The sequence below is a fragment of the Typopeltis vanoorti genome, chromosome 8 (assembly GCF_054136105.1).
Source record: "Typopeltis vanoorti isolate ZY-2024b chromosome 8, IOZ_Tvanoo_1.0, whole genome shotgun sequence".
Taxonomy (NCBI): Eukaryota; Metazoa; Arthropoda; class Arachnida; order Uropygi; family Thelyphonidae; genus Typopeltis; species Typopeltis vanoorti.
Genome location: NC_143556.1, coordinates 5,870,192 through 5,895,488, shown reverse-complemented (window position 1 = coordinate 5,895,488; position 25,297 = coordinate 5,870,192). Strand labels below are relative to the sequence as shown.

General features: G+C 38.9%; 1 protein-coding gene across 1 annotated transcript in view; it reads left to right on the top strand.

Annotated features, from left to right (window-relative positions):
- Window positions 1-12,974, top strand: part of LOC150103698 (cytochrome P450 3A6-like) — a 77,862-nt gene extending 64,888 nt beyond the window's left edge. The window contains exons 8-14 of the mRNA XM_090396660.1: window positions 1,364-1,487; window positions 3,164-3,245; window positions 3,470-3,578; window positions 3,672-3,760; window positions 5,141-5,281; window positions 10,788-10,953; window positions 12,831-12,974. Coding sequence (XP_090252786.1) covers window positions 1,364-1,487; window positions 3,164-3,245; window positions 3,470-3,578; window positions 3,672-3,760; window positions 5,141-5,281; window positions 10,788-10,953; window positions 12,831-12,908 — 789 coding nt within the window. The 3' untranslated portion in view covers window positions 12,909-12,974. The remainder of the gene's footprint in view (window positions 1-1,363; window positions 1,488-3,163; window positions 3,246-3,469; window positions 3,579-3,671; window positions 3,761-5,140; window positions 5,282-10,787; window positions 10,954-12,830) is intronic.
- The last annotated feature ends 12,323 nt before the right edge of the window (window positions 12,975-25,297 follow it).

The window sequence follows — 25,297 nt, the reverse complement described above, 5'->3', positions numbered from 1 at the left end:
ACACCAGAATGCGCCTGTGGCATGTTGCCGAAAACTGCATCCACAGGAAACGTAAATGTTCAGACTGCAGAACAAATGGCATATGAATAGACATAAGGCGATGATGAGCATAACGTCGAATGTCGTAAAAACTGTTTACGAAAGAGGAACAGCGTTCGTAGATAAAACTCCAGATTGCGAGAGAGAGGGGGGGAGGGATGCTCATGAATGCTAGCAAGATTTATGGGAAGACAACAAATATGAAACGCTCGGTAAAGGTGGGAGGCTCACTTTGCAGTATACACACATTCCCAACCGTTTCGCATTTTGTGAAATGCTGTCTGACGGAGATACTAAAATGTTGCGCTGAGTACAAGTCGTATGCTGTCCTCAACTCGTCTACATGTAACCACACTGACTGCAGGTGAAATTCTACACTTCAAATCAAAATGGTTGGTAGTCCTGAGTATGGATCATCACGAACACTATTCTAATGTTGGCAAAATGTCGACACCCATCGTTCGACCATCCCACAGCATAACCTCTTTTTAATCATATCTCTGTTGAAATCACAAGCATTCCGTCTCCCCCCACTAACCTGGATTTTTATCCACAAGTGTTGCTCCACTTTGCTAAACCTAGCATTACAGCAGCATTTTAGACTCCCACGTCATTGTCTGCCGTCTATCCATGCACTATGTGCTCTGTCTGAGGGCGTTCACATTCACCCGAGGAAAAGTTATCAGCACATGAGCATGCGCACTCTTCTTTTTTGGACAAATCACTCTTCGTGTTTTGTCCGACTTGACAGCATTTCTAGCACTTTCCTTCAACCCACTTTTTCCTTTTCTATTATTCTGATTTCAGCTAATCTAAAGTTGTCCCCGAACAACAGAAGAGAGGAATTTAGCACATACCTGGATAAGAAACATGAAGACCCCTTTCTAATTACTAAACGCTCATAATTGTGGCGTGATATGAAGACACAGTCAGCGAATAGTGCTAACAGCCGTGTTCTGATATCAACACAGTTACGTCTCTCGTGTGGATTGTATAGTTTTATTTATTTTCCCAAGATATTCTTAGAGGAATTATTTGCCACAATATGCTAATACCATTTTTAAAATATAAGTAATAGATGTATCTTTTGCATCCGTGGATCGATTGACCTTGTGGGTGAATTGAGATTTTCTCAGTTTTCATAAAGCTTTAAACAAATCAACTTAATCTTCATGAAACAATATTACAAAACACTTAAAGGGACTAAAAAGAGGATGATTTCGCAAGGTTAGTGAAATCTCACCTTCAAAATAGGTTTTAGCAGTGATACTATTGAACTCGAAGCCTAAGCAGTTGAACTTACAGGTTTCTGTTTTTCTTTCAGAAATGCCCCCCGGATGTTCTGCAATTCCTCATAGAAGCAAACATCGAAATTCAGGTCATGAACTCCGTAGCGGGCGACAAACTGACAGCTTCTGTGGACGATATCGACTCCAGCATTGCGGAAGGTAGGAGCTCTATGGTTACAAGTAATTCGATAACAACGCGTGCCAAACTCGCGCTCTTGCGACTCCCAGTTCCACGTGGCGAAAAAAAAAAATTAATTTCCGGTTGCTGCTAGACCCCGTAGTCCTTCTCCCTTTCCCTAACGAATGGCTGCTGCCCTCTAATTATGCTCATTAGACGTCCGTGTCTGATGTAATTAGAGGGTGAATGGCGTTGCGCCTCGGCAAATTAGAGAGGACCGGCTCGCTTAAACGTGCCCGTCTCATCCAATCCAAAGTTGCCTGTGGGTCACAGAGGAACTTGTCACATGCCTTAATTAAAGTTTTGTTGGATGAAAGTGCATCGCCCCTGTCCTAGTTAAAGGCAGCCTAAATTTGCCTCTGAGAGCGAAACTTAAAGGCGAAGTTTTGTCAGCAGATTAAATCACACTGCCAGGAGATTCCGTGATGTTCCTTAAAAGGAACGATGCCCTTCTTCGAAGCGGGATTCCCACTGAATCCAAACAATGCTGCTGATGGGGGGGGGGGGGTTGAATCAAATTAAAGAAGCGTGTGAGAGACGAGACGTAGTACACAAGAAATGAATAGATTAAAGCTATTTGTGTATCTTAGCTCCCAATTTTTAAGGGTTTACAGTTAATAGAATCGAGGTGGCTCGTACCCTCGATACGTCGGCCATACTTTTCACATTGTTTAGTAAACCACGAAACTCAATTAAACTAAGTCTGTTGCTTTGCTTTTAATTTATGACGAATGAGAAAGAAACTATATTGTGGAATCGTATATATATATATATATGTATATATATATATATATATATATACAGTATATATACTATATTTCTTTAAATATTCATTCTCTAGCTGATTAAACTGATCATAAAAGTCAACAGAAGAATTAAAAAATGATCAACAAAATTTGATTATAACATCCTTTATAACTGCTTTGCCACAAGGTAGTGAAAGTGGTTGTTTCACTTGTTTTACCTATGATAGTAAGATTATAAAATTTTCGGCTTGAAGAGATAAATTGCGGGATTCGACATTTTATAAAGTTGTAATATGCATAATGTAAAATTCATTGCATTTAGATCTAAATCTCTCCTGATCACCCTTGTTACAAAGAAGGGTCGCTTATAGAGTCACATGTGCATGAAATATCACGCGACAGAAAACCTAACTATTTTATTTCATCTCTACAGAAATGAGAAATCGTGAAAGCCTTGAGTTACTTGGAAAGGACTTTAACAACCACTCTAACAGAATATAAACTCTGCATATAATTACCGAACACATCATCCCTCTCATCTTTTTTTTTTTTTTTTTTTGTGGATTTTTTGGGCTAGTCTATTGAGGAGTGTCTGAAGCCCTCGCCAGACATTAGGTTTCAGACTTGTTTACAGAATCGCAGACACTGACTCCCTTTGACACTGATGTCAGGACTTCGTGCAGAAAAAGGATATCAGGCATCGGTCACTATGGTAACTGCGCATTTCGGTCGTCGTGTCTGTAGCAGCACATTTTCACACTGGCAGTAAGAGAGTTGATTACTTCGCAATAAGAGATCCATAAAGAAACTAACTATTAAATGAATGAAACATGCTGGCAAGTAATACGTACACAATATGCCTGGCGAATCTATTTCGGATTTGTAGTGATGATTTGCGTTTCTTCTCCTAGATTCCGCTCCAGTCGGTGGTAAATTGAGGTTCCTCACAAACAAGGAAATCCTTGGGAACATTGCTGCATTCCTGTTAGTGGGGTAAGTAACGACTCTCCAGTTTATTTATTTATATTTTTAATTTTAGGTAATATTTAGTTTTACATTTATTGCTTGGTCGGGGAGCACTTTGCTGTTAGTGTTAACATGAACGATGTTATCATAATCATGTAGACTCAAACGAAATTTTTTATCGCTCTCCCCATTAAAACTTCTTTTCTTTTCTTGTTCTAATAAATGATAAAGTAAAATCAATCACCTTACAGGTTCCAGACCACCAGCGTCACTCTGAGCTTTGTCACACATCTGCTGGCAGCCCACCAAGACGTGCAGGACCGAGTTCGTCAGGAGATCAACGATTTCTTCGTGAATGAGGTGAGACTTCATCTCTTACTTGTCTCATTCAGTATTTCATCGCTCATTCTCCTCAATGCTTTCTGAGTGCTTCTTTCCTTTTCTTTTTTTAAGGACGACTTCGGCTATAATACGGTCTGCAAGCTCCAGTACTTGGACAGGATCCTGATGGAAGCAATGCGACTTTATCCTCCTGTGGCCACGTAGGTATTTAGTGGGAATTTTTTACATTTATTTACACATTTCGCATTTAGATTGTTCGTATTTTATCGAAGACTCTTTTTTACAACAAGCCCCCTAGCGGACAATGTTAGACCAATGACAAAAACAGATGAATTCTGTTTTACGAATGTATTTCAGAAAAATGGGAAAAAAATAGGAAAAAGATCTTCACTTTTCTAATCACAGTTATTAAATCTTAAGCATACATTTTTAGTTCGTCCATATCCTATTAAAGTACTCCCCCTAGCGGGAAATGCCATAGTAGACTGCCATAGCAGTTCAAAGACGAATTGTGCCTCATTAACGCCATTATCAACTCTTGGAAGTGATTCGAAAGAAAAAAAAAGTTAAGCTTATTAATAACGATCTAACAACTTATATTTAGAATGAAGTTTAATGCAGTGCAAGTAAACCTTAAGTCTATTTATTTATTTAACGATTAGCGCTGCGAAACTGTGCAACGGATCAGCGCGGTAATCCTTGTCAAGTTATGCATTCGTTCGCTCTCCGTGGTTATTTTAAGTTTATTACATGATTTCTCAGTTAAACAACGCATTGCTGTTTAGTTAATTATTTAATTGGAACTGTACAGGCGTGCTTTATTTTGAGCACCGTTGTATTTTGATATTAAGTACTTTTTATTAATGTGTTAGTAGCAGTTCGTCACCAGTTTCGACGTCACAGTTATTTACTAAATATTTAATATGAGTTCGTATCAAGAAAATATAATAGTTCGAGCGCGCTATAATGTCATATTATGCTGTCATAACGCAGCACTATAATTCATGTATAATAATACTTGAATTTGTGTATTATAATGATCCGCAATTAATGTAAACTCGACTGTGTAAACTCGACTGTGTCCAGCGCATGCCTTAAGAATACATATCAGAAGTCGATGAGGATATGGATGATGATGTAATACATTCTTCAAATGTATTAGCCTTCTAGTTGTTTCCACTATATTTTAACAATAACTATTAATTTTAATAGTTACGGCCGTTGTCGGCTGTGTATTAAAATATGCATTATAGCTGTATGATGTTATACTGTCATGATACAGCTATAATGCATATATTAATACACAATAAGGCACGAATTTGCGTATTAGAGCGTATAATGTAAACTCAATTTGTATCTTCTATCCTGTACACCTCTAAAATCATCGATAGCACGAACTCCAGGCAGTAGACCTTCCGATTTGCAAGCGTTAGTGTGGACTGAAAAATCTCCACACTTACTGCTCCCTTTGGGACTAAAGTCTTTACGATATTTTTATTATTTAATGAAAGTAATAATTTCATTTGCAGGTAACGGAAACATTGCCAGGCGTATTAATTCTGGTGATTTGAATCTAACAGGTTCATCGGAAGGGAGTGCGGAAAGGATCTTCACTACGGCAAGTTCATGATCCCGAAAGGAACTCACGTGCAAGCGGCTATCTGGGAATTGCAACACGATCCTCATTACTGGAAGAATCCGGAGGATTTCGATCCTGAAAGGTAAGACACCTCCCTCTTTCCCTCTCTCTTTGATTGCTGGTAATACCGGCAGATTCAAGTGCTGTCAATTTGAGAAGAGAGGAGAGGCACGGAGAGATAACTTATATAAGTCTTATTAAAGAAGGAGAAATCAGTGTATACTGCACAAAAAGTGCATTACTTGAGAAGATAATTTAATCATGAAATTTTATATCAGCTCAAATCCTGCCGGTGGAAGTAACTGACATTTATTGCAAATAAACAAACAAGGAAGCAAATTTGAGAAGATCTCTTTAGTGAAGTGAGTGCTGCTTAAATCCTCACCAGGGGAAGAAGTAAGGGGAGGATGAAGCTGCAAAAGCTCAGTTAAATAAAGTGCTGGTGAAAGCTGATAAAAATCACTACGCCGACGAGTTCTAACTCATATCCGCAAGGGCTTCCTTGTGTTTTCCTAGCAGAGGTTGATTCTTATCCTATCCTTCTCATCCGTCTAGGACGGGTTGCGTCCCTTCCTAATGAGGGATTCTGGCGTATTAAATGCAGCCGGTTCGCCACTTCTCTGCTGCATTCCTAATCTATTCGATATTCATGACTGTATCCGTGTGTGTGTTCACAAGGCCGGTTTGCCTGTTTGCGGGATGAAAAATCCCAGATAAATTGGGGAAAAAAACCCTGCTGTCCACGCCCAAGACCGGCTAACTTGGCTATGGCAGATCCTTGAGCTCCTCACGTCGTCGACGGGAATCGAACCTAGGACACTCCTTCCCCAGGTATATGGTTGCGAGGCGCATAGCCACTAGGCTAACGCGAGGGCAGAGGTTGATTATGGTTGGAATATTAGTCGATTGACTGATATTTTAGCATACCCGTTCCAACTAATGTTGGCCCACTTAGTAAATATCGTATTTTTTGTTATTTGGCTTTTTTTTATAGCTTGAGATAGATTAAAAGTCGGATGAGTTGCATTACCAGAAATCATCCTGAATGAGAATGTAAATGATTTTTTTTTCTGAAATGTATTGAAATGTATTCTTGTGTTCAGAGTTGGCTGGTCAAGTAAAACAAAAATATTGTATTTTGTTTGTAGCTCAAGATGCCACTTTTAAATATTTCTTCAGTTAATTTCGCCATTTCTCGTTCTAAAGCAGACTTCTTCAGAAACGTTACCCACCTTTAGGAATGAAAGAAACGCACGGAGAAACTTACGCAGTCGCTCTTGATATTTCAAGGCACATGATCGTGTCTCCCGCTAACCAAAACACCAGAGTTTTGCTGATGGCGATACTCAATTTCTCTCTTTCATTAGAGAAACTTGTTTTTACTTAACTGGCAGCTTCAAAATCTTTCATAAGCAATGTTTGAAAGACAAATCACCTCGTCATTCTCACCCGATGAAGATAATCTAGTGACTTACGAAGCTATCAAAATACAAAAATACAAAATACCGTCTCATTATCTGGAAGAAACGTTTCACTTCCAGTGGTTTCCAGTTCCCTCTTCTCGGGCTGTCTTTGCATCCAGCTTATCCTGGCATAAGCATTTCACATCCAAAAAGAATACCAAAAACTTTTCATTTAAAACGCTTATTTCTTTTTCTTTTCTCCTGCTCAATTCCTAACACCTTACAAATCCCAAATGTGATCCGTCTTAGAACATTGGGAACAGTCTTAGAATGTGGGAACAATATTCATTTTGTTCCCCCCCCACACACCCTGTGTTCTCTGACCGGTTTGCTTATTTTGTGGGATGAGAACCTTTCCACCCGTCTGAGTCCGGCTAACTCATCTTCAATTGAAAAATCTCTCTAAAGGTTCTTCGCGTCCTAGACTGGACCCGAACCCAGGTCTTTCGAATCACAGGGCGTTGTCGATACGAGTAAATTACGAAGGCTCTCCGAACTACCCGCTGTTATTCTTCCACTTTCCTCTAATCGTGAAATAACATGAGCATCCACAGTTCCACTCTACGGATATTTTACCAACTTCCTTCATTCCGCTCATCCCTTTTCCTTGGAACAATCTTCTCCATGCTGCTTTAACAATGAACAATTCCCCCCCCCCGCCTTTTTATAAAAAGCATGTTAATAGATTCTTTATTTCTTCTTAACTACTTAAAAAGCGTTTTATTTGGAAAAAAAAGATGACAATAAAAAAAATGAAAATGATTGGCAAAATGAACGGCTAACTCAGATGCTGTGGGGTGTCTTCCAGCAGAGTTACACATCGCTTTAAATTTCATGGCGAGGCCGATTAGCATTTCTTAATATTGGCACACAATAATAAATATAAATACCCAATATTGTGTGGATTTTATCCACACATGGCGCTGTTGTGTGTGTGTTCATGAATCTCTCTCCCTCTGTGTGTGTGTGTGTGTGTGTGTGTGTGTGTGTGTGTGTGTGTGTGTGTGTGTGTGTGTGTGTGTGTGTGTGTGTGTGTTAAATAATGTTTAAAAGTGATGTGTAACTCAGTTGGAGAACTTACACCACAGCATTGCTTCTGATCATAACCTACTCGTGGCAGAGTTACAACTTAGACTGAAAGCTATGCTTAAGAAACATCAACAAAAAAAAAAGGTTTGATTTGGGAAAATTAAGACAAGAAGCAAATTGAATCAAGATCTGAATCAAGAATGATGACATCGTAAGGGTTGATGAATCGTGGGACAAATTGAAATCTGTCTTCATAGAGAAATGTACCAATACCTTATGTCCTAATAGAGCAGTAAAAAAGAAAGATTGGATGACTGATGAAATTCTTTCTCTCATGGATCAACGCAGATCATATAACATAATCCAACAAAATATAAAGAGGTTCAGAAAATTATTAAACACAAGATCAAAAAAGCAAAAGAAATCTGGATGAATGAAAAATGTAAAGAAATAGAAATTCGACAGGAAAAACATGACAATTTTAATCTACACAAAAAGATGAAAGAGACCTCAGGTATATATAAGAAAAAACAATTCTGTATCCTTCGAAACAAAAAGGGAGAAATTATATCCAAAAAGGATGACAAAATACAAGAATGGGTGAAATATATAGAAGAACTCTTTACTGATAACAGACAGAACCCAGAAAATACTTATGAACATATGGAAGGTCCATGCATTCTAAAATCAGAGGTAGAATGTGCATTAAACTCAGCTAAAAATGGTAAAGCCCTAGGACCAGATAGAATACCAGCAGAAATAGTAAAGTTATTAGAAGATGACAACATTAACATATTAGTAAAGCTGTTTAATAAGATCTACGATACAGGCATAATCCTTCAAGACTGGTTACAGTCGACCTTCATCATGCTACCTGAAAAATAAATGCGAAAACTTGTAATGACTATAGAATCAGCCTAATGATTCACGTTCTCATTATATGATCAGCCTAATGAGTCACGTTCTCAAAATGTTTCTGAAAATAATTCAAAAAAGAATATACAGAAAATATGAAGACACCTTCAGTGATACCCAATTCGGATTTAGAAACGGCTTGGGAACAAGAGAGGCTCTTTTCTGTTCTCAGATCTTATTTCAAAAATGTATTGACCAAAACAAGGTAATATTCATTTGCTTCATCGACTTCGAGAAAGCATTTGACAAAGTCCAACATGCTAAAATGATTGTACTATTAAAAAGAATTGGATTAGATGGTAAAGACATCAGGATCATTGAAAACTTATATTGGAACCAAAAGGCATCTGTTCAAGTTGATGACATTATTACAGACTCCATTAACATCAAACGAGGAGTAAGGCAAGGATGTGTGCTGTCACGTCTTCTTTTTAACATCTACTCAGAAGCCATATATTTCAAAAAGTCTTGGAAGGAAGAAAGGAAGGGATTAGTGTAAATGGTGAAATCATCAGTAACATCCGATATGCCGATGATACAGCTTTTCTGGCTGACAATATTCAGGATCTTCAAAATCTTTTGGAACTAATAAATGCAGAGAGTGAAAAAATGGGATTAAAAATAAATATCACCAAAACTAAATTCATGGTCATAAGTAAGAAACCAATTCTTAATTTAGCACTTTCTTTAAATAGGAAACAAATAGAAAGAGTGGCAAAGCTTAAATATCTCGGATGCTGGTAAAATGAAGATTGCAATCCAGAAATGGAAATAAAAGTTAGAATTGAAATGGCAAGAAAAAATTTTCTCTTGATGAAATCAACACTGTGTAACCGCAGTTTAAACTTAGAGCTTAGAGTACTCATGGCTAAATGCTATGTATGGTCTGTACTGCTGTACGGTGTAGAAACTTGGACCTTGAAGACAACATCAATAAAACGACTTGAAGCCTTTGAGATGTGGTTATACAGACGAATGTTAAAAATCCCATGTACAGCAAAAACGTCCAATCAGGAAGTACTGGAACAAATGGGGAAATCACGTGAACTTTTAGATACCATAAAAAGAAGGAAAACTGCATATCTTGGTCACCTACTTCGTAATGAAAAATATAAGATACTTCAATTGATTATAAAAGGGAAGATAAATGGAAGAAGAGGACAAGGAAGACGAAGAAAATCTTGGCTGGCAGATATCAGACAGTGGACTGGTATGAACTCTGAGAGACTGCTCAGAATAGCTGAGAATCGCTCAAAAATTTGCCAAGGTGGTCGCCGACCTCCGATAGGAGATGGCACTCAAAGAAGAATCCATTTTCCCCATTATTATTTTCTTTTCTTTTTTATTTTCATCTCTTTTTTTTTTTTTTGCAAATAAAACGCTTTTATTTATAGCAAAATTATTTCAAAGTAATTCTGAGATGATTGTAGATTGTATGATAGCTGCGGTGATGTAAACATGAACAGAGCGTGTTTCACTTTCTATTCATGTGTAGGTCTCCCTCGTGTTTCACGAGGCAGAACAACAGCAGAATAATGAACGAAGAAGAGAGGAAGATGTGTTAATATGCAGAAACCCAAGTATGATTGAAGATGTGCGGGAATGGTAAACTGGTTGATGCTGCAATTTTTATAGAAATCAAGAAAATGGCAAAATGAATGAAGTAGTCCATGCGGGAATGAAAAGGGACTCATCAGCCATCGGATTCGTCAAGCCGGAATGTTTCACTTTTTTTGTTATAAAAAATGTTTTTCGAGAGAAATTTTCTTTTTCGCCATTGCTTCTCGGACGTGACACGATATCCGATAATGACCTTTGATCTTTCCGCTGCTCTCTGCTACACGTTGTATCTGTTTCGTCGCGCACCGTTCGATATGAATGTCAGAGGTCATCGCCACCAAGAGGATTTCAAGGTTCGGTAGTTAACTGGTGCTTCCGTGACTCGGCGCAGCCATCAATCAGTGGCGGACTGCGGCGGGTTTCTACGAACATTATGCTCTCCCCACCCCATCGAAACCAACAGGGAAGTTCGTGGCATTTTGGAGTGGGGAGAAAATTTTTATATGACGTGTCATATAGGTTCAACACTTCCTAGAACCCTTGTGTGAGCGATGGGTGGACTGTTGCCTTATAAGCTGCTTAGTCAGAACTTCACTTCTGCATTTTTTTCTTTGGTTTTAGGTTCTCCCCTGAGAACAAGTCGAAGATCACTCCGATGACTTTCCAACCTTTTGGTGCGGGGCCGAGAAACTGCGTGGGAATGAGATTCGCTCTTATGGAGATCAAAATGACCTTGGCAAGACTCCTGCGTTCTTACAGATTGGTAGCGAGCAATCGTGAGAAACTGGTAAGTGTGAGAATACGTTGATTTTTGAAGATGCTGGAAGGCCACCTATTACTCAAAAATGGGTTATTTTTGTTTCATAAACTCTTTACCCGTCAGATTACTAAGATTCTAAAATCCCCAAATGAGTTCGTAGATGCAGAGCTTATACGCGGCAGTCCAATCAATCAATAATAATAATAATAATAATAATAATAATTGTTATTGTACTGATCTCTCAAATATTTACATATATACAATGATCATCTTGATTGACATTTGACTTGAATAATAATAATAACAACAGGTCTCTATTATCCATGTATCAGTTTTTGAGTTTTCGAAACAAGTGTTTGTCTCCTTTAATGGTTGCATCCATTTTGGAAATGCTGCAAGTTATTCACGCATTGAATAGCTTGTCTATTCGACAGCGGTATTTATTGTGAGCAGCACCCTCTCGTTTACTTCTTAGAAATGTCTGCAGCTTTTGTGTCCTTTTAACTGCATCCTGCTGAATCTTTCCAAATAGAAGATGTCTTCGAAGCATGCATTTCTTATGGTGTGTTCGTGCAACCAATCCTATATAATAAAAAAGAAACCCGTCTGGATTAATTTATGGAGTGGGCAACATCTTTCATCCTTGTTAATAATCAGTCTTGAAGAATGATCTGCAAAGGATGCACCCTCAAGCATCTTGGAGGCGGACCTTAGACTAAGGTGAGATTTTCTGTATTCTGCACACGCGTTAAAAAGAGGGTTTTTCTCTCTCCGATCTTTCATGTTTTCAGTAGCCAAGCACTTGCTGATAACAAATTATTCGCTTTGTAGTATGTTAGTTTGTAGTTCTTCTCTTCTTCAGTTTGAAGCTTAGTTGAACGTGGTGGTTTTGTTTCAAGATCGTCCCTCCATTCTTATTCCGTTTGGTATCCGCTTTTTACTTTGCCCATCTATTTTCTCCATTTTTTCTATATGATTTTTACATTCTTCTTTTCGTTTTCGGATCCAGTCATCTGTGAGTTGTGTTTTAAATATTTTCTTAATGTTTTTGTCATCTCTATGCTTCCATTTATTTGTCTCGTACTTTCTACTGATTTGACAGTTCATTTAAACACTCCGAAGAATAACAGCATAAATCTTTATTTGTGCTCTTATTCTATTCCACTAAGTTTGTTTTTGTGCTTCATTTTGGGTAATGTTGTAGTTAGTTAACTGTATTCTTAAATGCTTCATCGTATTTATTTGTACAATTTTTTTTTCTTTTAATTTCTCATATTTTACACATTTTGACCTCCTTTCGTCTTTGAGGTTGCTACCCATTTCCTAATCCTGACGAGACCCCCTCTCGACTTGTTTAGTCCAGGCTTATTGAAAATTTCACATATCTTGTTTGTAGTTCTCTTCTGTTGATCCACTCGCCCTTCTGTTTTTCAGAAGGTTTTCTTTACTTCTTCCACGTATCAACAACCCCCACTTAAGGGACATTTTCTCCTGCATATACATTATCATAAATAACTCGCCAATAAAACTGCACTCCGTTTCAGTCCTCGGGTAGTAATTAATAACCGCACATTCTCTGTCGAAAACTTATTCGAAGTGTTGAAGATTCGTCTTCTTTCTGTAAGCTATCCATGAGACTTGGGGGTGGTGGAACGGACAAAGCAGGACTGTTTTATTCAGAAATGTCCACCGGCTTTCAGAAAAATATACGAATATTATCTTAAGAAAATTTTTATCCCAATAGATGTGAAGTGCTAGATGCAAAAAAAACGAACGTTACACTTATTTTCCGCTCAATGAACTGTGACGTAAATATTGTAAGTGATTTTCTAGTTCACTTTCAAATGTTTGTTTGCTTTCCGTTGGACTAAAATGGTTTCATTTTATCATTTTTCTCTTTCCAGGAAGAGGTTCAAGTAGACTACGACATCCTGTCTGCCGCTCCCAGGAATGGCGTTTACGTGTCGGCAGTGAGGATCTGAAGGTCCTTCCTCTGTGATGGTGGTAGACAGCTCCTCGAAGAGAACTTTGTAAATAGCATTGTAAATCGAAATAATTTTGTAGCAATAAAACGGTGGGTTCCAATAACAAAGCGGACTTCCTTTCATGTTTGCTTTGCAAATAAAATACATCTGTCTACATTCTAATTTGAACTCCAGTATAAAATGATAATTTTATTTAAAAACAATTTTCGGCACCATTGATTAGAATAAGATGATAATCGAGTTTGATCAGAAGAAACAAATTTCCTACCTACGCTGCATTCTCTGACAGATTAGGCCACTCAATATTTGAATGTTTTCCTTGTGCTTGGATAGAAATCGTCAACACTCGGAGAAATGGAAGTGTCTTATTTACAAAGAGTTCTTCTACATCTGTTTACTTTTGACTTTCAGTAGCTGATAGTCCAATTCGTGGTTTCATGAGAAGATTACGGAGTCGGGATTTTCTTCTCCTTATACTACTACTACTACTACTACTACTAATAATAATAATAATAATAATAATAATAATGAAGAAGAAGAATGAGAAGAAACATAAAAACACTGCTTTCTGTCGAGTGTGTTTAGGTATGATTGTCTATGATATTGCAAGTTCCCGAATATTTTAAATCTACTTTTCGCTAAATCGTTCCTGTTCACAGTTTGAAAGCAGATTTGAGGATTTCTAGAATAGCAACGCTCAAAACACCTTTCTCAAGTACACGTGTTGCGTTGCGAGTAGCACTTTTTCCCTCTTCAATGCGCGATCATTTGGTTACTAAGCAGTATTTTGTGATGTGCACGCGAAATAAAGCAAAATAAAATAAAACAATATCGCGGGGATGGAGATTGTATAGGTGGAAGCGTCTCTATACTTTTCTTCCAGTTGCATGCGAAACAATCTTCCGTGCGCTGTGTAAAGCGAAAGTCTCGCGTAAGTTGACTCGTTTCTCATGAATTTTGAAGAAATTGCAGTTTATTTATTCCTCCACCAAAAGCAGAGGAAACAAAATGCTCTTCAAACCCCACAAAATGTAAGTTAACAAGATATTTTGTGTGCGTGTGTGTGTGCATTTTCCTCTCAATAGTAACCCTACCAGGAGGTAATTTATTCCTACATGCTCCATTGCATTACAATGCTTATATTACATGTAGCTTAGAAGTACTGATTAACATTTACATTTGTATATCAATATTCATATTTACATTTATATTTTTACATATTCATATATTAACGCCGTATAATTCACGCAATATCACTAGTTTATGTTAGATTACAAGCACTGGAAGTTGATCTTATTGGAAGTTGATCAAATTTAATTAATTCTGAATAATACTTTTCGATAAGGCTCTGTTTTTATATAGGACACTTGTCTTCGGAAGTGATGACATGTTGTATTAGGGGCATCCGGATTGAGTCGAGTAGCTGACAATCGTAGAGTATGTGGTCAATAGTCTGTTGAAGGTGTCGACTACAAATGCATGATGGCGATTCCAAGATATGGAATCTGTGTAAGTAGTGTCTTAGTTTTCCATGTTCGTTAGTAGCGTGGTTAAACCTGGAGAAATGGCGGGTTTTCAGTCGGAGTCTGCTTCTGATGCTAGGAAAGAATTCCTTTGTTGTTGATCCGTTTTTTGATGTCTTCTATTTTTCTTCCCACGTCTAGGCTTTTCTCTTTGCGTGTGTGTGTGTGTGTGTGTCCACCATCTCGTAGGAGATACAGACAACCCCTTCCGAAACATGAAACAAATTGACCTGTGGCAAACATCGGATGAAGGGATATATTTTTATGCCCGCAAATATTGTGCACTTGCAGGTTAACGTTCATTATCATTTACACTGTGTACTGAGGAAAGTGTACTGAGCTCGTTTCAAGCCTTTTGTTATTTATTTTATAACAAGATATTAAATGTCTTGTTAACTTACATTTGGTGGGGTCATCGAAGAGCAATTTGTTTCCTCTGCCTTTGGATCTCCAGTGGAAGTCTGGTCCATTGTGCTTCATTGCATTCGGCAAATGTAATATCAGAAATGAATTTAATAAAAATATTTATATTTTAATGGGTTCTATTGGACGGTTGGCAGGAAAAAGCAAGTCATCATTTACAAACAAAATTGGAAAAGCGGATCTGTTCAATGATCTAAGGGTTTTTTTTTTTAAATCTTTTTTTCAAGCAACTGATACGCATCACATGAAATATTCGTTGTCATCACCATTTGCAAATTACTGACAGTGCAATTGTTTTTATAAAAATTCTTCTTCATTCAGATCAACAAAAGATTTGAAATTTCATTATCATTCACGGCTAGGGAATTTTTATAAAAGTGCTGGGGGGGTCGCTACAATCCTCCCCGCAGCTTATCGAAATTGGTTTGAACAAAGAGTAAGAATATGAGTGAGAGTCAGCGGTACTATCGATGCTAATACGCGATCTTTTTGTGTAGAAAATTTCAAGCTCTTCTTTCCTTATATTTTTTATGCCATACGAAAAGATGGAAGCAAACTATTTACGAAAATAGGATCCTATTTACCCTAATTCCTATTTTTAGGAGTGTAAATTCTGCTAATTCACATCCCCCCCCCCAAGGAATTTTTTTCTGCTGTTTGGCATTTTTTGAGCAGAGTAAAATAGAAGGCTGAGATGCCTGAACAAACCACGGAAAGAAGCCCTAAGTATTTCGTGATTTTTGCTAGATCGTTGAGGGACGTTAAAGTAAGTTATTGCAAGATTTCTCTGGCTAACATTGGATGATTCTTTTTTTGGAAGGTCCTAAAATATACGTAAAATATAAATTTTAAAATAAAATGATTGCTTGAAAAAAAAAAAAAAGAGCAGAATGAAATCGTAATATGGTTAGTTGTCGGCCTTGCCTGGTCGAGTGATTAGCGTGTCTTCCCTACAAACCAGACTGCGGTTTCGAATCCGCCATTGTCATGGATGCTTGTGAATGTCTTAGGTGGGAGATGAACTTTATCGTGCCAGTGTGAAACCACCTCCCCGCTTATTGGAGGCTTTAAGTGGATTAAAAAGTTCGTATTTAGTCTCTGTAAAAAATAATAAAAAAATCTTTAGCCCAAAAGGCAATATGCCATACCTTACAATACTATAAGGTATGGCGGTGGTCGTTGCATTCAAGCTTATGTGAGTGGGAGTTACATAAAAAATTAGGAGATTGAGCATAAAGAGAAAAAAGAAACAACCCCAATTAACTTGAAGTTTTAGCGAACAGTTAAATGATGACCTACGTTCGCGACGGCTTCGATCCGATCACGCGTCTGCTGCTATGACAATTTCTCCGGAAAGGAGATTGCGGCTGTCTGCTGCAATAACTCTTCGGGCTGTCACCAACTACGAGAACGTTTTGTCCACAAATTGTATTTTATAGTCGCACGCGCTACCTCGATGATCGGGTGGCGGAATACAAAACAGGGATGGCATTTTATGATAGAGGAAAGCGGAACCGGGAGCAGGTGATAACACAAGTGCGAGCCGACACTTCATATTTCTACGAACAGAAACTCATATGACGCGCTTCAATGACCCATCACCGCTGGATACCGGAGCGACGGTGGTCATTGTTCGTTCTCGGGCAACTTGCCAAGAAGCGGCCCTCAATGCCTGCTCGTATCATCCATCTTCGAGTTGGGTTATTGTTGCCCGCAGGGCGGAGGGGGGGGGGTGCCTCGTAGCCAAACCACACGACAATGGCTTTGTAAAAATTTCTCTTTTGGGCATTCATTTCAGGTGAGTTGAGAATTAGCATGTGCATTTTACGCGCTGCTTTTACGCGAACTTTACTGATAACGGATGTTCTGTCCTTGGCTCTTCAGGAGGAACCTGCTTTGCCGCAAGAAGATAATACAGTGGAATGCCTATCGCTCTTCTTAAAAACTGAATGTCGACACCGGAGATGTCGACATATCGGTCGATATGTCGGTTCAGTAGATTTAATGTTGAACGTGCGGTCAGTTTGGTGGCGAGCGCCCATTAAAGTCTATAATACATAGTTCAGAACTCATTAACTGAAAAATAACGATTTCTCACATTACACAGTACGAGCGAGCATGAAAAGTGCTTATATTTCAAACTGACTCTGTCCATTGAGTAGGCTTTCTATTTTCTTATCAGTTCCATAAACACAAAGCTACAAAAGCGTTAAGAAGAAAGATGGAAACAGTTGGCACGTCTTTAGAGAAGCCGGAAGTCTTTGCCTTTAGGGATACACGGCATGAAAGATATCCATTTCTTTTCCAATGAACGAGAACGATACGTCGGTTCAGCAGATTTAATGTTGAACTTGTGGTCAGTTCGGTGGAGAGCGCCCATTAAAGTCTACAATAATCTTGTACATGAATATGGGCCCTGTGGAACTCCACCGGTAACTTTCCTTCTCCCTGATATTGCCCCTCCATACGCGACCCTTTGGTATCTATCACACAACCATTTGCCAATCCACTCCACCAACTTAATATCCAATCCCATACGTTGCAGCTTAAATAACAGTTTATCATTTGGTATCCTATGAAATGCCGCTGCAAAATCTAAAAAAAAAAATAATAAAATACAGCGCATGCATTTCCCGGATCGGCCATTCTTGTTACGTTATCATAAACATTAACGAGATTACTGAAAGAAAAACGCCCCTCTTCAAATCCGTGCTGGCCTTCACAAATATTTTCATCTGGCCAGTTTTGTATACAAGCTCTTTTTCTAATGCCTTAACAACCACAGAATAACACTATAATTGGATCTTCAATTATCCACCACCCTTCTGCAGCTGCACTATCTTATTCACCTTCCACTCCCCAGGGAGTTTTCCAGTTGCAAGATTTCATTAAATAGCCAAGTCAAGGGAGCTGTAAGTTCTTCAGCGCATTCACTTAAGACTCGTGGCGAAATTTCATCCAGTCCCACTGCATTGCTGACATCCACAGTACTTATTATTATACGAGATACATCTACTTCACTTACATCCAATCTTCTACTCTTTCCACCCTCTTTGCCATAATACTCCCCTCCCCAGAATGAAACACTCTAATAAATCAATCCTAAACAGCTTTTCAATATCATTCGCCTTTGGTCATTCGACCATCTTCTTCACCTAGCAAGACATTCGTCCGCAATCATTCCTTCTTTTATTGGCTACACAGCGAAAACGTTCCTTGGGAGTTGTCCCTTGAATGTGCTACCTCCCCTCATATTCTAATGGTCCCCTCCTTATTGTACTAGTTACCTTTCTTTCTTGAACTTTATATTCCTCCTGCAACTGCTCAACAACCTCTCATTCTACACTTTTTCATAACCTCTTTTTTTTTTTCAGTTCTTTCTCAACCTCAATGGTTATCCATTTTATCCCAATTTAATTTTTTTTTCTCTCGTGGTACACACCTTGCTCCTGCTGTTAAGAAATGGTCCTTAACTAGCTTCCAGTGGTGCATGTGGAAGCTAGTTAAGGACCGTCCACGATATTGTCTCAAGTTGGTTTTTTCTAACCGTCTGTCTTATAATTCCACATCAGTTCCTTTCTCTGTTTAAGACTTGCAGATGCCTGAGCCCTCCCCTAGGTTAATACCACGTGGTCACTTTTACCAAGTGAAGGCAAATATGACATTTCAGTCGCAATCGAATCCTATAACGCTATAACTAAATCCACAAACCCTTGATCCCCGCGTTCCCTCGAACACATACTGTCAAATATTTGTCCCTTAAGAATCCCAAAAATTGAGTTCCTTATTACCACAGGCTACTTCTTCTATCCAGCTATAGTTGGATAGAAGAAGTATCTAAAATGGAATATTCTTGTAAACGCCCCACTGGTATCATCAATAGCATGAAATATGCCGATCTGTTTATTTCATGTTATTTGTAGACAATTGTAGACTTCATGTACAATGGCGGAGTGAACATTTCACAGGACCAGCTTATCGGGGAAGTTATTGTTAAATAATCGATACTTAAGACAAATTTGCCGGGTTTCCATCTTTTCGATTACTATCAAACACCAATCTCACACACCATCATCAACACTGAAGTAATTTTAATGTAATCGGCCAAGCATATTACTGATCACAACGATAATGACTTCATTTATGCAAATATTTATCCAAACAGTTAATGTTGATTAGTTTATCATACGCCGCGACGTTGAAATATTTAGGCCTAGCAAAGTAACTTATTTGAAATGGTAGAAACCAATTAAGAAATTTCACCCAATTCACTTCAAAATACTCACAATTCAGCATAATGCATGTAATATTTACACGTCACAAATATTTAAAAAAGTAATACTGATAAAAGCATTACTATGATCATCTAAATATCACATATATAAATATTCAGCCACGTTCCACAAGACGCCACCTATATATCTATAAAATCTTTATTAATATTATTTCAAAACTAAACAAGAGAAATCCAGATATTTCTTAGCCCAGCAAGATTGCTTATCGCGAAGAAAAAATAAAATAAAATAAAAAAATCAGCGCAGAATTTAATACAATTGCATATATAAAGAGCAATTTTAGTTCTCTTAACGGAAACTTTATAACATGACAGAGAAAGGGAGAGAATTAAATATGTATAAGAGTTCTCAACAGACAATAGACAGAAGTCCAGTGACAACACAGAAGACTCTACATAGTTTCCACATTACATGGCAATGTTACACAGAAGAATACAGAGCAACGCAAGAATCAATTACATACAAGGAAATACGTTTCCAGCATCTACAATAATACTTATGGCCAAGCAGTAAGAAGCTCGTGCATTCCTTCTATGTTAAAACACCCTCTGGACTGTACATCATAAACATATGAGAAACCCCGGAAATTGCATTAATAAATCACGTGATATGCAATTTCACAATAACTTCCCTGATAACTCATACCTGTAATCCTTTTAGGGATGATCTAGCAAATAATTATGAAGCTGCAAGCGTAACTTTATTTAAAAATGTTACTCCAACATCCTGGCTTTAAAACACTGGTGGACAGATAAACTAATTTGCGCATCGGCTCCAGTATTTCACTGAAACTCACTTTATATTTAAGCACTATCCTTACTTCCTACTGACTGTATTTAAAAGGGCTTAAAGATGAAGTTCACTTTAATGGGCTAATACAGCGAGAGCGCCCATTTTCACACCCCCACAAATTTTAAAGATGGCGCTGTTTTTGTAGCTCGTTCCATTTACTGCCTCTTTTCGATAGGAACTTCTCAACCGACGAAATTTGTTGAAATCGTCCATTTGCGGGAAAACATTTTTTAACGATCATAATTTCCTAAGCAATTACGTTCAAGTTGAGGTGGTAACGAGCTCATTAACAGTACACCTGCATGGTCGTGGAGTAGCGCGTGTGCTTTCCATACCGCCTTGCTTACTGGAGGACTCGAAATTCAGGTTCGGGGATTGGTCTTTAGGGAAGGTTTCCAGAGCAGTATTGTGGGTGGGCAAGGATTACACCATCCGCAGCATTAAATGTGTTGCAATTATCCAACCTTTGGTGGTTGGGATTCAATTATTAGTAATAAAATAAATTTACTATTTATTACTAATAAATTTATTAGTAATAAATAGTAATTATTAGTATTCTCCATCAATGGAAAATAAATTAGGCTGAATTATTGTCTTCATTCTAATTCTTTCTATTGAAGTTGTGCAGTTTTCTAATTCTTCGTAATTTTTAAATTTTCCGCGTGATTCTTTGAGTTAATTTTCCTTAAGGCTGCAACTACATCAATTGAAATGTGTGACTTTTTTTTTTCCGCCACTGATCCCTCCCATGGGCGAAATGCTAACCTTCAAAACTATCGTCACCGTTACGACGCACTTAAGGGTCAGGATGCCAAGCGGCTGTTCTGTAAGGGAGTGGGAACTCAAACGAGTTAATTGCATTTTGCGGGAAATATTCAACAGATTCGAGGAGCACATTTCTGTTTTTTTTTTTTTTTAATTAAAAAAAGAAAAAGTGTCGTGAAGAGGTGCGCGGACAAAATTTTTCTTTTCAATTCTGTTGTTCATACTAAACATCGAGGTCATGTAATGCGCATCATTTTGTGGACAGAATACGAAAGAGGCGACGGGATCGAAACGTTTAAAGGTTGGTGGAGGTATTCACGGGATGGAGAGGGCAGAAATATTACAAGGGGAGGGAAGGGACAAGGACTAAGAACCATCTCTGGAAGTTGTGCAAGAAGTGGTAAAAAAGAGGTGATACTCGTATTTACTATCACGTGGAGAGCGAAATGCGTTGCCAGAAAATACATTGCGAACGCTAACAGCGCGAATGATTCAAATTCCTCGCGAATAAATGCGCTGCAATCAGAGCAGACCTTTCCTGATGAGACTCTTCTCTCGTAATGTTTGCCGTAGCAACGTTATATTTGATACGAAACTTTTCCCTCGATGAGGCTTCGACTATACGAGAATTGTTCGATCGTAATAACTGCAACGAGAAAATCATAAAATAATAAAAACTGAAATGTCAAAATATTCTTAAAAAAAAAAATACTTTTGTACAGTGATTTTTTTTTTTTTTTTCACTGTGGCACTTTCAGAATCTGCATTCGCGTTCTTCGCTTAAACCCTGCGACATTTCAATTTCTGGGTCACCAACACTCCCAAGGTTTCAGTCGATAGAGACTTTATCGCCGTAACCTCGTGTCGCTGTTGCTCAATGAAATCCTCGGTCAGCAGTTCTCGCGTCATCTCGTATGTCGCGAGATATGCGAGAGCCACTTCCATGCGCAACACTTGTGGGTCCCGACAACGGAGCAGGCGCCGACGCGAAGCACTGTGGGGGACCTACCGTATTCGTGTGACCCCGGGGTAGCTGACGTGATGGGGTTGACCGGAAGAACCCCTCGCAGAGGAAATGCTGCCCTCAGGGGGTGCCCGAAGTGAGTGAAACCTCCCTTTCGCAGATCCTTTCAAGATTTCCCCCGATGCAGTTTCGTGGCCGACATGACTGAAGGTCTGGACGTAGTGCTGTCTTCCTCCGGCCTTTGCAGCGAACCTACTGACGTCTCGCGGGTTCATCTTGTTTCGTCACGACTGGATTAGGTGATCGCCGTGCTGCCAGCGTTCACAGGTAGGCCTAACGTCACGCGTGTTACGTAACGGTGGACTGTCATGCGCTGATGACGTCACACAAATACACGAGGGGGGTAGGAGGGGGAGGGTACGCATTACTGTCGTCTGCTAGACGCATTGTTTGTGCCGACGTCAGGCTAAAAATAGCAACGTCATAACCTTTTCCGTTAGGGATACCGAGATGCGCGTGCCTCACGAGATGATTTCGCTTATGGTGGTGGCGGTGAGCAGTTTGTCCGACGATATTCTCCTCTCGTTCGTTCCCTTCCGTCTCTGCACACCGCACTCTCTTTCTCGACGCTTTTTACCCTTTCCAGTTGTTCGTACTCCTTCTGTGAAGGGGGCCTTCACGTGATTCGATCTCTGGATAAGGGATGAGGGGTGGGGGGGGGGAGGGGAGGACCATTGCTGTAAGAGTGTTCGCCTTCGGCTGAATAGAAAGAGGTGCAGATGGCCACACGACAAAGCATGACTACCGTTATCGATGTGTGGCGCACGCATACATACCACAGAGAGAGAGAGAGAGAGAGAGAGAGAGAGAGAGAGAGAGAACAAGAAACTCTCTTAAAGGATGAGTTAGGAGGGCAAATTGCTATTCATGCACACGCACATCACCGCAGTTGGCAGGTGAGTTCCTGAGCACAGAAGTGTGCGAGGAGGAAGCTCAGAAATGGCATTTGGAAAAGTGGATGATCAACAACAACCCAAGGATAGAAATGTAAATGAAAAGAAGAAGAAGACCCACTGAGCGGATTTGGAAAAGATTTTCCAAAATATGGAGTAGGAACGGGCATTTTTCCCAATCCATAAGCGGGGAAGAAGTTTTGCTAACCAAATGAAACATCGTCGGTGGAACACTTTCAGTTGGGGGAGAAATCACAAAGGGATTTACAATGAAAGAACGGAAAGAGAGAAGAAAGAAAGAAAAATGGAAGAAGAAAGTAATAAAGAGAGAGAGAGAGAGAGTGAGAGTGAAGTGATAAAGTAAATGAAAAAATCCTAAAAAAAAGAGGATTCGTTTTAATGATGGTAGAAATGAGTAAAGGCTGGAGGAGTTTCTTTTATGCATTTACTGTGTGGTATCAATTTTTACCGCGGGGGGGGGAAGTGTCGCTTTTATATGAGACTGAGTAACATTCTTTCAGTTGAAAAGCGAAGAGGAAAGAGAGAGAGAGAAAGAGAAACTGAATTCAGAAGTCCTTTTCAAATGCTGCAAGGCGAAAAGGTGTTCCATGAATAATTTCGATGTTTTCATCAGAAAAATGAGAAACGAAATTCAAGCTTTTTGGATTTCGGAAGGAAATGAAAGTTTGCATTTTGAGCAGCGCTTGGATCGCATCATCAGAATTCTGAAGTTGATTTTGATTCGAGACTATTGCAGTACGATTTTGGTCGCACACTGAGATACGACAGCGATGCTCCACAAGAAAAGGGTGCATTGTAGGGTAGGTGAACATACGCGGACATGAAGTATAAAAAAAAAAAAGCTTCCTTGGCCATATTAATCTGGGGAACTCTGGAAAAGATAACACTTAGTTTCAAATATTTCTCTCACCCTCATTTAATACTACTCACCATTCGTAGAGTGAATTAAATGTGATGCAAGAAGTGCCTCTCTCTCTCTCTCTCTCTCTCTCTCTCTCTCTCTCTCTCTCTCTCTCTCTCTCTCTCTCAGTGGCATCCAGAAATAAAGACAAACAATAAACATTGTTTATCTTTATTTCAATAACACATTTCCAATCGCATCATCTCTTGGATGGCTCTGACAATTCAATAGACTACAAAAATATCAGAAGCAACACTAGGTTGCGCTGTACACAATGGAAGCTGCAATGCGATCTTGGTAAGCAGAGTGCCTCAAGCTCTGTTTGTTCCCGATGCAGATTACCACATTCTCATTACTCTAATTCGGATAAACACGAACCCTCTAAGGATGTTGACATTTATGTTACAACGCCATCTTTTGGCAATTGCGCTTCGCCAGCTGAACAAACAGACTTAACTCCACCATTTCAGTGGACGTTTGCCGGCCCCATTTCGTTAGTAATCCCACGTGCCATGCTCTACGTCCCTAATCGGGAGAAATTGTGTGTGTTCCTTTGGATTGCGTCCTTTGATCTGCTCCGCTTCATTTGCTCAGCAAATCCCTCCGCCGCCTCGTGGCAGCAAACACAAATGACCCATCAGCTCATATTAGCGCGCATTAAATCTCTATTGTTCCCGTACGCAAACACATTCCTGCCTCGTGCTACCTTTTTGCACTTTTCTATTCCTCTGGAATCGAAGCGTAAACACTAGAAATTTGCTTCGACAACAGCCTGACCTTTCCAATCCTGTTGCACGCCTTTTGTGCTGCATTGGAACAACCAAAGTAATGATTAGCAATGTGGATTCCGTCCATGTCGATTACTGGGCCACTTGTAGAAGATTTCCAAATTTAAACGGAATCCAATGATTAAGAGAAACAATCCTTCTAAATATTTTCAAAACCATTTGTAAGTTCCCACCAGAATTCAACCGTCTTTCTAATACTTGAAACTGGTCAGTTTCCTTTCTATCCATTCACTCTCTGTTATCCCACAAGTACCCCTCCAAAAATATATTCAAACGAGTTTGTTGTGATAACAGACTACAAAGTACCGTATCATTTATTTGTTAACTGATTTCCTTTAATTGGATTCCTTTTTTTAAAACATGTTGGTAACTTACAGTACCTTATTGTAAAACATACTACGTAGGGAGAAGAAAAGAAACGGAATTGGACTCAATCACATGCATCTAAACTTTGTACCACGTATAATACGACCTCCAGTAAGCATGGTTGCGATCTCACACTGGAAGATGTCTTTGACATTCGATTTTTTTTTTACACAGCATATCATGAGTCAAGAAGTTGTTGCAATCAACCTAGACATTGTAGACCATTCCTTAAACAATATATTATCTTTCGGGTCACATCGAGAACACTTGCTTTTGCTATCATCTGTGCCAATTCAGGATAGCAACATGAACCAGCATGTAACTTTTTTCTGATCCAGATTGGAATGTTGTGCTGGCTGGAACATGTGGCTGATTGCAATGCAAAACTTTTCAATTTGTTTATGAATCTCTTGGACAGCGATAGTATCCTCTCTGGAATAAAGTATTGTTCAATCATTGATTTTTGTGTAGTTCGACGGACATTCGAGTATCCGTTGGAGTTTACGCAATCATCAAGAAGCTCTTTAGCTACTGATGAAGATATTCCTCATATCATATTGGCTGCCCTGTTTATCCCAGTGAATATCTCCTGTCT